Raw genomic sequence first — 14,982 nt, 5'->3', positions numbered from 1 at the left:
TTGGTAGTTACCCAAACATAGTTGAAGTCATTCGCATACAATTTACTACTAAAATAGAAGTCTTTGTAAATATTAAATAGTTATGCTGTACAAGTAGATACTAAGAATTTTGTAGTCTGCAGAAATAATGCTGTAATTATTTATTACATAAAATACAATTTTGAGAAAAAAATATTGATGTAGGAAATTTTTATCTCCAATTGGAATATCTGATGTAGTGCAACTGTAGCCTGTGGCTATGGGTAGTAGTAATATTTGGAGAGTGAAAATTATGTTATAAATGTATATCTGTTACAGGCGATGTAAACATTGCCTGGTCAATGTAAACCACACATTTTTTTTAACCGACTAATATTATTTTTTATTACTATTATAAATTATAATCATTAACTATTTATAGTATTGATTTTTTTTAAGAACAATCATTATTAATTTTATTTATGTACCATAATATTACAAATATTTTGGATGGAATAACAAAAAAAAATTAACAAGTATCATTATTTTATTTTTATCATAAATTATAATTTTATTATTACCTATTTATTTGAACAAGATTTTGAAGCATGGCACTTGGAATTACATAGCCTATCTGCTTTCCTACATTTGGTTGTTAAATAGGCTGTACGATAAGTAACAAAAATAAGTTTATAGTGTTTCAAAAAATTCATAGATTATAGTATTATGATACATAAATAAAATTAATAATGATTGTTAAAAAAAAAATCAATACTATAGATATTAGATAGGTAATAATAATAAAAAATTAATATTAGTTGGTTAAAAAAAAATTTGTGGTATACATTGCCCGGGCAGGACCACATTGACCGGCCACTGTACGCATTGTAACATATCTAACCACCAAATTATTAAATCGTTTAATAACAGTTTCAAATGTTTTTTTTGTATACTATGTCGCTATCTATACTACCCAGCAATAAGCAATATTTATTACACTATCGTCTCTTGTCAACTATCCAATCCACTGTAGATACCTACATGAAATGTTCACTGAATGGTTATATTTGAATTTTTTTTTACACCATCAGATTTCCTAAATAAATACTCATATTGAGCTATTTTTAAATATATGAAATTTTAGATTTATTAAGTTTTTTTAAAATGAATGTCGGTAAAAAATTTTTATTCTGTCAAAAACTTGCCAATGCTGTAGTGGTCAGTCCATAGATGAATATAACAGTAATATATTAACTATGTATGGGCCAGTCACTTGTAATGTTCTTACTTCTTACTCAATAGTCATTGCAGTCGGCACTCGACACTCATCGTCGGCCACGGACAGGGGCGGCTCCAGAGACTTGGAAGGCCTAAGCCCAGTCATAGTTTTCAGATAAGATTGAGATACCTATTATTATACTTCTTTGTAATTTTGTTTTCAACAATATACATTTTTTTTAGAAATACTGGCTTGGGAGGGATCGCGGCCCCTAGGGCCCCCCTGGACCCTCCCCTGGCTACAGACTAGATATTTTAAGATATATCTTAGACCGCAGCACTGCTGTAGATGGAAATGATAGAATTAAAAAATTAAATGGATCCTATCGACAGCGGCCGTAGACCGCAGCGTCGATGTTATTTTACAACAACTGATAAGGTTCATTATCTCCTCACTGGCTCGATGATACAAGTTCGTAAGCAATGATAAGACATCAAGAATTCAAGACGACTGCCGCGTGATAAACTGCTTAATGCTCACGAGACACGAATCACGATACAGCCAAGTGCGAACGTGAAGCATTCAATCATTGTGCCTACTACTTTTATGTAGGCAATTAAAATAATATTTTCGACGAGAGTAATTGAGACCCGTTAGTCTGCAATTAGTAAGTTCGTCGGCGTACGGAAACTACAATCACGCCTCTGCACCATGGACGGTGTCGTGGAACACGTTTACGCTGATCCAAGCGTACCACCAGTTATCGGTGAGTCCACAGATCTCTACTTTATGTCATTGAATAATTTTTCTATGATACGATGGTTCTAATTATTTTCTATAACCTACTCATGTACAACACATTGTCCAAGTGTATAGAATTCCAACATAGGGTTGCCATAATTTAGTCAAGTAAAACCGGGACAGACAGAAAAATAGTAAATAAAGTATGTTTGTTACATTTAATATAATCGACTATGTCAGATTTTCCACCGTAGGCAACTTGAAAATAACTTGCAAAAAGTGCAATATGCTTCAAATTAATTTCTACCTTTTTTTTTATAAAACTCCAAGTAATAGAAAACTCGTCACGAAAGTGACATTTTCTTTTTGTGCCATAATATTACAATAACGAATAAAACAATAAAAACGAACAATCTAGGTTACAGCCTACGACCTACGTTCTAATGATGTAAAAGACATTAGTCTGTCTGTGTATCACCCGTATGGCCGTATCGATTATCGATAAAATATAAAAATAAAACATGTAAACTGCACAGTGCATAGCGCACATGGCTTGCTTGTTGTCCTTGAATATTCCCGATATTATTATTTTATTTAGCCTATAGGATTTATCAATTATTCGTTATCTTTAACATTAAAATGTTGACTATTGATTTCAATTATTTTAATTTTTTCCTAAAACCGGGACATTTAGGCGTCCTGAAAACATTTTTCGGGACACCGGGACTCAAAGTCAAAAACTGGTGACAGTTCCGGTTTTCCGGGACGTATGGCAACCCTATTCCAACACTTATGTTCGATCCTAATGAAATGTTGAGTTATATGTTGAAAGTTTTGTGTTTTATTTTGTAGCCATTACAGAAGTGGGTCATCTGAATTCAACAGCATCTTTAGATTGTGGCATGGCAATTGAGAATACATCTAATAGACCTGTATTAAAAATATTCAATCAACACGGTGGTACAGTCGAAGAAGAAGATCCTAGTAGAAAGGAAAACGGAAAAAAATACTTAATTTTGAGAAATAAAAAAACAAATCAGGTAGGCTGAATAGCTATAAATGCTTAAGTTATGACTATTAGTTAAACATTTTTTTTCATTATTCAAATGTACAATTTATTTTGTTATCTATTTTTGTTCTTTAAATATAATTGTTTACTGCAACAAGTGTAGAAACTAGAGTTTTGTTGTATTATCTAGGTTTCAGTTTATGGTGCCAAAGTGACATATCTTAAAAAGCCAGATTACTTTAAAATGAAAACGTTTGAAGACGAGGCATTGACTGATAAAAATCAAGAGTTTAACTTAGTATTTGGTACTAAAAAGTCAACACGTATTTCAAGGTCTAGAGTTAACAATGCTGTTGATGTTCCAACAGATGTCTTCAATAATATTTCTTGTTCTTGTATGTGTAGATTTTGATATAATTGCCTATTTAGTGTATCATCTTATTATTTTTTCTTTTATAGCTGATGTTTTGGAATCATCATTTTCTAAGACTAGTGAATTTTTAATATATTTACCACAGGGATGTAACCGTTTCTCTAATAAATTAGAAACAGTTTATCCAGTTTCTACATTGTTACTTGAAAATGAAATAGATTTAATGACAGATTATGCAAAAGAAGTGATAAGCATGTTACCAATTTCTTCTGACAATCAAGAGTAAGTTACTCTGAAAATTAAATTATTTATTTAAGTTCAAGGAAATTAATTTAAATCATTTTACAAGAATTAAAAATTTAATACAACGTTACCATAGTCTTAAAATATTAATTCAATAATTTTTTAATGGTAATCAGGCATTTAAATGATTATGTTTATTTTAAATTTATGTAATTTTTACATTTCAAGTGAGTGAGAAAATATGTTATAGATTAGACATTCTCATTTTTTTTTTCATAGACCATATTAACTATGTTGTGGATCAGTTGCATATTATTAATGATTAATGAATAATGAGTAAAAATACAACTATTCAAAATGTTAAATTAGTTAAATAATGTTATGTATTAGTGATACATGTAACATAGCTCATCAGCTCCAACATCTTTGTTTGAATAATATTTCAGTTTTAATTATTGAAGAAGTGTAGCTGGTAAATGAGTTTTATGTAGACATACAAATAAATTTAGCTTTTATTTTAATGCATGTTTTTGTCTTGTTTTTATTATCACCAAGTACATTTTTGTGGCTTGGGTCTATTATTTTAAATGATGTATTTAATTTGCAGTTTATCACCATTTTTCATAACAATTTTGAACCGACTATCTCATAAAACTGTTCAGAATATCTGCTTACTTTCCTTTGCTGATGGACTGATTGAATTATTGAAAACAAAATCATCTGACTTAAATTTTAAAAACATTGAAATTTATCCAAATTCTGAAGTAATAAATTTTAAGGTGTTGGATAATTTTGTTGAATACAGTGTAACGGGAAGGTAAAAACAATATTCAAAATAATTAATACATTTAATTTAGTTGTATGTATTTTAATTTTTTAGAGACTTAACATCCAAGATGAAGGATAAAGCTGTATGCCATATAATTATAATTATGATGTTAATCAACATGTATACATTTGACTTAAGTTGGATATCACCATTTCTCCCATCAAGTAGTCAAAAGAGGTAATTTCACATTATAATATTACATGTATGTCGTATGTAGTATGATGTATGTGTTTTTGGAAGTGCAAAATATTTTAGCTGATAACAGTTTATTTTTTGTACTTCCAGTTAAGTTATATATTTAAGAAGACGTTTTACACACATAAGACATAGCAAATTTTTGTTCAATAGTTTCAATAGCATGCTGTAAGTTTTGATATTAGAGTGAATTGACCTATTATCACATTTTTAGGCCAGAACCTAATACCTCTGTTCTCTTGTTGGTTATCGTACGATATTTCAATTTTTAAGTGAATTATGAGCATTTTCAAATATTATTACTTTACATACTCATAACTGACTTAAAAATTAAAATATCGTAAAAAACCAACGAGAGAACATAGATAATTTTCTTACTTAAAAGTTTGATTATAGGTCAATTAACTCTAATATCAAAATTTACAGCATTCTGTTGAAACTAGTAAATGAAAATTTTGCTATGTCGTACGTGTTAGATGGAGACAACACATGCGTGTGTGACATCTTCTTAAGATTATATTTTTGTACATATTATTTACAGATTTTTTTTTGTGTCATTTAATAATTTTTTTTTATTAATCATAGTTAAAATTATTTTAGATTGATATTGTTGATGAAGGTAGTAGGGGCATCACTACTGAAAGATGACCCAACCAAGTGCACAATGAAAATGCCATTAGCAAGTCTACCTACATTTCAAAAACTATCAAAAAAAAGTCGTTAATAACCGACTAAATTTGACTTAAAATTTAAACTTGTTTATTATTGGCAAGTGTTAATATCTTTTTAATAAAGATAACTATTTTTAATTTTTTGAATTTAGTATCAAGATTTTACCATATCCTATTATCCAATCTATCAAACATAATTTATTTATAAACAAATTATATAGGTTTTAATTTACTATAATACTACCTGTGTAATACACAGGTGTATGTATAAAAAGAAAAAAAACAGTTAATCAAATTCTATAAAATTGGTTTAACCCTAGTATTAGGAATAAGAAGGTGCTCATCATGATCTGTGTTTTCATCCTAGTTTGTGCATGTGCATCACCTTGTGTTTTTGTGCATATTGCATTGTGTAAGATGAAATATAATATGTTACATAATATATGTGATTTTGGCTTGAGTTTATTATTTGTTGCATTTAATTCCCCTTAAAAATGTTTGAAAATGTACTCTTATCAGTGAGTATACATCTTATTCCTTTTACTATGGTTTTGTCAATAACTATTTTACAATTTATTAATTTTACTGTGTTTCATATTAAAAAAAAATTTATAAGTACAGAATGTGTTTGGTTTAACCATTTAATTGATACATATAATATTTTTTTAGTATTTTATTAATATTATTTTTCACGTATTATCTATAATTATGCATAGGATTATGCATTAAATGTGATATAGTTTTGTTGGAATGTACATTATCTGTAAGCATTTAATCTTTATACTTTGATCAATTTCCTATATAGCTGTTAGTATTCTGTAAGTCGTTTTGTGCGTTAAGCATTGTATGAATTGGTCGTCTAGACAAGGTGATAACTATAGCCTTATCTGTCTTCAAAGCCTTGAACTTTACATATTGTTCCTACTGCCTTTGTTAAGAATCACTCTCAACAGTCGCTCACTGTTGTCGCCAGATACCGTTGCCGTTTATGATTTTTGTATACCTTATAGGGCAAATAGTAAGGATTCCTAGTCAAATGACTCAGTTTATAATGATATTTTCATATTTCTCCAAAACGCTATTCGTACCTAAGGCCTGTGAGCATGCTTTTTGATTTAAAACTATTGGCTATATAGGTATTAATGCATAAGTAGGTATGACAACCAATACTTTTTTATGATTGATAAGGCCATAATATATCACCTCTTCATTTGAAAAATTTTTGAGGTTCCCGAGTTCCCGAGTTCCCGAGTTCACGCGCGCGTATGTGTGTAGAGCAGGAGACAGTGTGTTAGTATTGCACAATTTACCTACTTAAACATGCTATTAATTTTTTTCTGTAAAAAAAGTTATGCTCTTTGGATTTAAATGTAGGTATACAAACCTACCTAGTAAACAATTTTTACTTTACTATAATAATACATACCATAGGCGGTCCCAGGATTTTACTTAAGGTGCAGCCGTGCAGCATAGATGGCTAATTTCTAAATGCTAAGGGTATTGGGAATGTGTACGAAGTTAGATTTACTGAGTATCAATGAACCATAATTTACTTTAGACTATTATAAATAATTTTTGAAACTAGTAAACTAGTAATTTTCTTTCCTCCGAACTTGGTTTTTCTTCATATTATGATGATTAATAATTATAGATGTGACTATAAATATACCACTGTTAGCCTAGGGTCTTCCTCCCTTTAATTCTAGCTTGATCATCAGATCTACGAGCTAACAACTATCCAGTGTTGGGTAAATTACTTTCGATAAGAAACTAATTACGTTACCAATTTATATTACATTAAATATTTTTATTTAAATTACTTAATTCGCGTTTCCCGACATTATTTTTATCACGTTATGTTACTTTTTCATTCAAAAAGTAATGCGTAATGAATTGTTACTTTTTCAAAATTTAACGACAAATTTAGTCCATAACGAATGTAATAAGAAGTAGGTATACTATTAATTATTATATATAAATTGTATAGTAGTATATGTAATACATTAATTATGTATTTACATTTTACACTATATTGATAATGGATGGATGTAATACGCATGAATAAAATAAGTAAAATGCCTGCATATTTTATAATATTCATCATTATTATCTAAAATTTTCAGAACAGTAAATACATTTTACCGATTTTTTATTTTTTCTCGATTATCTTAACCCTTAGTCTATGTCATGGACTCTACATTCATAACTTATTTTAATAACGTGGAAAATAACACGTTGCTCCAAAGAAATTACTTTTATAAGAAATTTCATTACAATTCAATTAATTTAAATAATATATAATCAAACTACTACAGCGTTACTACTTACTGGCTACTACAATAGTAATTTGTATTCTTCGTTACGTTACTATCCAACACTGAAACTAACAAAGTAACAACTAAGTTCATGATCAGAACAATATATCGTGAAATAACAAAGATATAAACTATAAAATATCTATACCTTATGAGTTATGAATAGTTATATGATTTCATTGATTTCAACCAATAAAATAAAGTGGTGGTTGTAATGTCAGGTGCAGCACAGGCTGCAGAGGCTGCACCCGTAGGACCGCCTATGATACATACCTAGGTATAGTTTATATTAACATTTATGACCGACAAGTGTACAATGGCAAAAAATAGTTCAGAAATAGAAAACAATAGGAAAGAGAAAAAAAAGAATAATATAAAAACAAGAGCATCAAAATTAGGTATCAAAATAATGTGAAATTTGTGTCATCATTGGCATTTATCGTCTTAGTGGCTTGTTTGCTAAGTAATCGGTGGTTTCATATGGGACGTAAACAGGAGTGGGTGAATCGAGTTGAACTTTGAGGTACTTACCTTAAAAAAAATTCAATTTACAATAGCAGACAATTCTACTTTGTCGTTCAATATACTTTCAATGAATATACCTAATGGCTAAAACTCACTGTATGTATTCGTACTGCTAAGGAAGATAGGCTATAAGTATAGAGTAGGTAGTAAAAACATTATCGGAGTATAATCATGTGGAGGGCAAGGGTTTTTTAATATATGCAACTTGCAAAACTCAAAAACGTACGTTGGACAGGATGGACGAAGGCATAATAATATACGCTTTGACAGACATACCAAGCTGAAATTCTTTAGACAACGTCATAACAAAGCCTAGTGTTTTAAATGTCTTACTGCATACTTGTTGAATGTGAGAATCAGGACCAAGGTTATAACTTAATAATTTGAAGCCAATAGGTCAGTGACATAATCTGATACACGTTGTATACTGTTCTCACCCAGGAAATAAGCAGTAATTGCTCCAAAGGGGGGCTCTAGGTGCCGTAGCACGCTTCCAAGCCCGTAATAAAAAAAAATGAATATTGTATGTTGTTAAAATAAAATCATAAAAATAAAAACGTAATATCGAAAGTTTTCTGACAATTATAAATTTATAACTTAGCCCCGCCTCCCCTTCCCCGTCCATATCTCTTGAGCCACTCCTGGTTATAAGGAAATAATAACGGAGATTGAATCCTACTATAAGTAAAAACGTGAGACTTAGAGAGATTGAGTGATAGTTACAATAAATTAGACCATACAGAAAAGGAATCAAAGTCTGTAGTAATTATGTGGAAACCTAATTGAAAATCTCACTCTTTTGCTAAGCTTATTGCTCCACTCAAAATCGACCATACTATAAGTTTGCACTTAAATTTTTTCTTAAACATTTAAAATTTTTATTTTTTCCTTAAACACAGTGAATTTTAGATTAAAAATATCAACCCGCCTTCTTTTACAAAAATGTCCAAAGTTTCAAAATTTTACAGTATAATGAATACATTTAGGTATTAGTAATTCATTTATCGCAGGCACCAGTATGAATTTAATAGTATATTGTAATAAGCTTATACAATATGTAGGTATAAGTATATTTTAGTAATAAACGCAGGTGTTCCACAAGGCGGCATATTATCCCCTATTCTTTATAACATTTATGCTTCAGACCAACCAACTACTCCTTATACGTCAGTAGCCAACTTCGCAGATGACAAAGCTATAATTATTCCATCAACAACGATTCCCTCACTGCATCTTCAAATCTACAAAATCATCTTGCTTACATGGAAAACTGGTTTACCATATGGCATTTTAAAGTTAATCAAAGAAAATATATCCACACTACCTTCACCCTCAGACAGGCTCCGTGTCTAAATGTATCTCTATATGGCACACCCATTCTTACTTCTCCTACTGTTAAATATCTTGGTCTAACACTTGATCAAAGACTTACTTGGGCCCACCATATAAGAACCAAAAGACTGGCTCTAAATAATCGTCTACGAATGCTGAACGCGGTATTATACAATAATAAATATACCTCCACGCGCACCAAACTTTTTATATATAAAAGTCTACTCAAACCTATGTGGACCTACTGTCTGCAGCTATGGGGTAGTGTAAAAAAAAAAACAAACGTTAATAAAATCCAAGCATTCCAAAACATTGCCCTGAGGAAATCAACAAATGCACCTCCTTACGTCTCAAATTTTTCCCTCCATTCAGACCTAAAACTAAAAACAATAGCTGAGGAATCCAAACGTTACTATAAAAGATTCCACAACCACCTAAGTGCTCATTCCAATCCACTCATCAAAAATATGGCCTCCGCTACCATACCAAGTAATCCCCTAAGACGTTTAAAACGCAAGTGGTGTCGTGATTTGTTACAATAAAAAATAAAAAAAAAAAAAAATGTATATTTTAGTTTGAAATTGGTTATTCTTATTACATAACTGTTTTTTTTCAATACTGACATTAAAAGAATTAAATAATAGAGAGTTTTGTGGTGCAAAAAATTCAATTTAAAATATTATACATAATGCGTAATGGATCCTAGATACTGTTGTGAACCCCTGTCTGTATGCTATACGTAGTATAAGATATAGTATTAGTATAATGAGCATAGTGTGTAAGCATATTATATGTGAACAAGCAGAGTCACGCGGTCTTAGGGAATTCGCTGTGTGGACAGTTTCGAGCCCGAGTGAGCCCCTACCGTGTCTCGCTGTTTGTGTAGTCAGACCATCGAGCAGGGCTCCTGTTATTTTCTTAAGTGCAATAATTATTCTGTGCAACTAAATTTCTTTTAAAATTGATTATATTAATAAAGTATTAGTGATAACTCAAACACCTCGTATTTATTACTGTCGTATATTGTAGACAGTCATCGTTATAATTATTTTACTTAGGTGGGAATATTTTTAAGATTTTAGGATAGGTCATAGGCCAAGCCTGCGAAGCAAAATGTGCTAAGGTGACAAAAATTACATAGATATAAGACGGCCGCACGGGCAGGAAAGGAGGAGTCTCCGTCGTCGGCGGGTGTGTTGTCGAGAGCGTGCCATCGACGTTCACACGGAAGAGGCGACGATCACTGTGCAGACAACTATTTGTTTATTTTGTTTTAAAAAGAATAAAAGCGTTTCCGACCCGAAAAATGATTTGTTTTATTTTGAGTAGTCACGTGATTTGCCGTACTCCTTGAATCTAATCTGTAACCGATTAATTTATGGTCGCTGAGGATTGAAAAGTCTAAGCAATAAAGTAACGATATCGACTTTTGAGAGCCAAACTGTAACCGGTTTATTTATGGTCTTTTGGCGCCTCAGACGTCGGTAGAGGTATACCATTGAAAAGTGGGTATACTAAAATTACTAATAAACAAACTCGGCTGTGGAGACGTCCATAACAATACCTAGTTAGCCAGATAAGTATAGTCATTGATTCTATAATCAATGGTATAGTGTATATACTATATACCATATACTATATTTATGTGTAGCTATACGCCTATACCTACCTATTATCTATATGCTATTTTACTTAATTATGAGTGACTATAAATCGCATATTGGACCGATATTTGTACATCTATAAAAAAAATTGACTACAAATAAAAAGTTTATTTGCAAAAAACATTTAATTTAAATATTATTCGAATTGGGTTACAAAAATATTTTCTTTATTTCAGTTGATTTATCATAGTTCTACCTTATATTTCCTCCTTTATTTTATGTTTTTACTGCAGTGACTTAATTCCGGTACATTTCCTAAACTCTTTGCAAATCCACTGGCGTCCAAAATTCTCATTTGGATGTTATAAAACCTTGAACATATTTTTAAATTATGCACATAAAAAGTATAATTAATGAGTAAATAAAGATTAATTACTTCATTTACTTATTTTTTCGCAACATTTAGGTCATAAAAACTTTTACTATTTATCTTTATTGGTTCCTTCGACTAAGAACTTACCTACATATAAATATTATATTCTATTTCAAAATGTTATATCCTATCAAAGAGGCAACTAAAATTTATAAATATTGTAATAATTTATTGGGCAATTTAGTGAACGATTTGCTAAATTAATTGAATTTAAAAAAAAATAATTTTTAACATTTTAAAGTAACACTAATATGTAATAAACTAATAATTTATAAGCAATAATTAATAAATATGCATATAGACATATTATAGTTACAACTATTAACTTACTAACGTACTTCTTTTACATCAATAATTCATATCTGTCTTAAACTCTTAACTTAAAATTACCTATACAAGTATAAATAGTGGCGGAGACACAATTATTTTGATCAAACTTTTATAAAAAAATTTTCTATTCATGGTTAAACATTTTCTCTCAAAATATTTTGACTCTTTTCAAGTTATTTATAGGAATTTTCGATTTTTTAAAATTAATTTTTAATTATTGCCAATGAAAAGTTTTTCACTCGATGAAAAACTTGAAAATATAAAATAGGTTCCTCATATTTTTTTAAAATATAAATTAAAAAATATTAAACATACTTTGGCACGATTTTTTTATAAACATTTAATGTCCAAATTTAGACAAAATTAGAAAAATGCACGATAATTTGCATGCTATTTTGAAGTTGAAATGTATAAAAGTTAAATTTTCATGGAAGAACTAAAAATGTAAAACAAGGGTTTTCGTAAGTACCTATGCATTTAATATTGTAACCAAAAAATATAAACATACATTATCATTTATCACAATTTTTCTTCATAGATTATTTGTGGGTATTTGAAGCTTTAAAAGTATGTTATTGTATATTTTTATTCACAAAATAATATTTTCAAATGTAATTTTTCTGAAATAATTAATTCTTAAAAGTAAAATAAATTTCTTTAAAAGCTACCTAAGTAGCCATAATATCTTGAAATATACTCAGTAGTCAGTAATATAGGCAATAGACTGACTTTACTCAGAAATAGGTTTTCGTAATATTTACATTGACCAATGAATCTTTACTGTACATTAGAACAGTTCCAACTTTTCAACCTTTTTTATACGTTATAGTTTACTAAAAAAATACTAATTATTTTTTTGATTGTATTTAAATATCTATTATTCTATTTAATAATAGAATCGATTAGATAAGACGTATCGGTGCATGTACAATAAAGACATATTTTTGAAATTATTATATTTGAAATTCTTTATATAGTTTTAAATTTAAAATTCTCTACGTACCTGTCGTTGATATTGGAAATACTTGAGAGTCAACCTATTTATCATAATATTTTATTGTTCTTAAATAAAAAGCTATGATTTGAAATTGTTGTTTAGTTAAAAGGTACCTACTACCAACTAACTAGTTAGTTATGCTATATATGCAGGTACCTACATAACATTACTTTAGATGATTATGTTTGAGAGAAGAGGTGTAGTATAATTTGATCTTTAATTCTTTATTTCAATTGTGAAGGTTCCAATGAAAATATTTTATACAAAATGGAAATTGAAAAAAAAACATTTAAACCTTGTAATGACTATCAAGGGATTGAAGTAGCCTAAACATATTACTGGCGTATACTAAGGCATACGCCTTTTGCCCCAATTCAATGTTCCTGCGTCATTTAATCTTATAATTTATTATCACATAAACGTTATAAAGGGTATACATAATGGGCCGAACTTAATCTTAATCTATGCAATTATGTTATTCGGAACTACATTTTAAATATCATCATTCATCACACATATACAGCTATAGGAACTAATAAGGGTAATATTATAATTCAAGCTCAAGTATTCAATATCCGCTCGTAAAATTCAAATATTTTTTATGTTGTGCATAATTCAATAAAAATTTTCATCCTGATTTCTAGTGTTCTTCATTTTAAAAACGAAATTTGTAGCATCAATTCATGTGGTAGGTACGAATTTAAATGTTATTGATTGTTGAAATATAATCGGTTCATAACAGTGAGACACTTCTGTCAGAGACTCAGATATTGCATGCGTGACATGGTTACGACATGGGTGATCGCCAAGAGCGTAACACCCATCCACAATACTTATACATTTCTTATAAACACATTTATATCATTTAATTTAATTTAATTTATTAATTTATTTTTAATACATGCACGTTAGCTTAACTATAATACAATATGTATGAACGATTTAGAAAAATAATGTCATATTGAACTTGTGAAACTTAATACATAGGTTATTTATAGAATAAAATAAGCTGCAGTAGAATTATAGTCAAAGATCTTGTACAATTAAGGAGTAGTGAATATTCAATATATATTATAAACAAAATAGTTTCAGTAAAATTTGGTTTTACTGAAACAATGAAGTGGATAGCTACATCAAACATATATTTTTAGCTACCTTGGTCGAATCTTAAGTCCATTAAAAGTTTTTAGAAAACATCGTAGATGGCATGTTATATACTAATAAGTATTTTCAATTAATTTACATATGTATTATAAGCTTGTAAAAATATTAAACTTACAACCTCTGTTATGAACTACTTGCGGGATATTTAATCGTTTAGGTCTCAGTTTTTACTTTAGGATGTCAGTTGTAGCATTAAAATATGTTAAATATGTATAGGATATAAATTTCAAATTTGGAGTCAGTTTGAAGTAATCCATTTATTTTTTTTTATTGTTAACTTAAATAAAATTGTTTATTTTCTGACGAAACTGATTACTAAAGACGAAACGAGTAATGATTGTCTACGCAACTATGGTCTCTGAATGCCAAGCGTATAATTCAATACTTGACACGATTATCATTATAATCATTAGGAAAGTTATATTCAAAAGCATGAACAACTTACTGTATTACTAAAAACTTTTTAATGAGTATTCTGATGTAAAAAAAAAAATTTGAATGTACTGAGATAATGATAGTACTGTAAACCCTATTTTTTTGTCTTTTTCTGACAGCATAATTTATTTGCACAACTATAATAATATGATGGTCATACATTCATATGGGTACCTATAAAATCATGATTTTTAGTGTCAATTTTTAGATTAAGTAACCAAACAAGAATTAAAATTACTTAAAATATATATACTTATAAAAATGTTTTTAATAAATGTTTCAATACACATTTTATCCGTAGCTTTTTTTTTTAATAAGTAGGCACCTACCTAAATTATATTTTAAAGTTTTCTATTTAAAATCATTCAATAGTACAACATCAAAAAAAAAAACTCTTTTAAATATTATGAAGTCAAGAAATAGGTACCTATATATTCTTAATATCTATTTAAAATTAGGGCATTAGCTAATGTACTAGTACACGCGTAATACGTAAAATATAATTTAAGCTATAGGAGCACATTCATAGATAATTTAAGAATAACTCACTTACCAAAATTTAATTTTAACTACTAAGTTAGGTATATGTTATCATTATTTATAGACTTG

The 14,982-nt window shown here is 29.1% G+C and overlaps 1 protein-coding gene across 1 annotated transcript; it reads left to right on the top strand.

The window, feature by feature from the left end:
• The first annotated feature begins 1,714 nt into the window (after positions 1-1,714).
• Positions 1,715-5,377, top strand: LOC111039718. The gene is made up of 7 exons (XM_022323314.1): positions 1,715-1,943; positions 2,771-2,958; positions 3,118-3,322; positions 3,387-3,582; positions 4,151-4,360; positions 4,424-4,549; positions 5,168-5,377. Exons 1-7 carry the CDS (start codon positions 1,889-1,891, stop codon positions 5,289-5,291), a joined length of 1,104 nt encoding a protein of 367 aa, XP_022179006.1. The 5' UTR covers positions 1,715-1,888; the 3' UTR covers positions 5,292-5,377.
• Positions 5,378-14,982: the final 9,605 nt, after the last annotated feature.

Source organism: Myzus persicae, unplaced genomic scaffold (assembly GCF_001856785.1).
Source record: "Myzus persicae strain clone G006 unplaced genomic scaffold, MPER_G0061.0, whole genome shotgun sequence".
Classification (NCBI taxonomy): Eukaryota; Metazoa; Arthropoda; class Insecta; order Hemiptera; family Aphididae; genus Myzus; species Myzus persicae.
The sequence above is the reverse complement of the archived record's forward strand: the minus strand, read 5'-3'. Positions and strand labels throughout refer to the sequence as shown.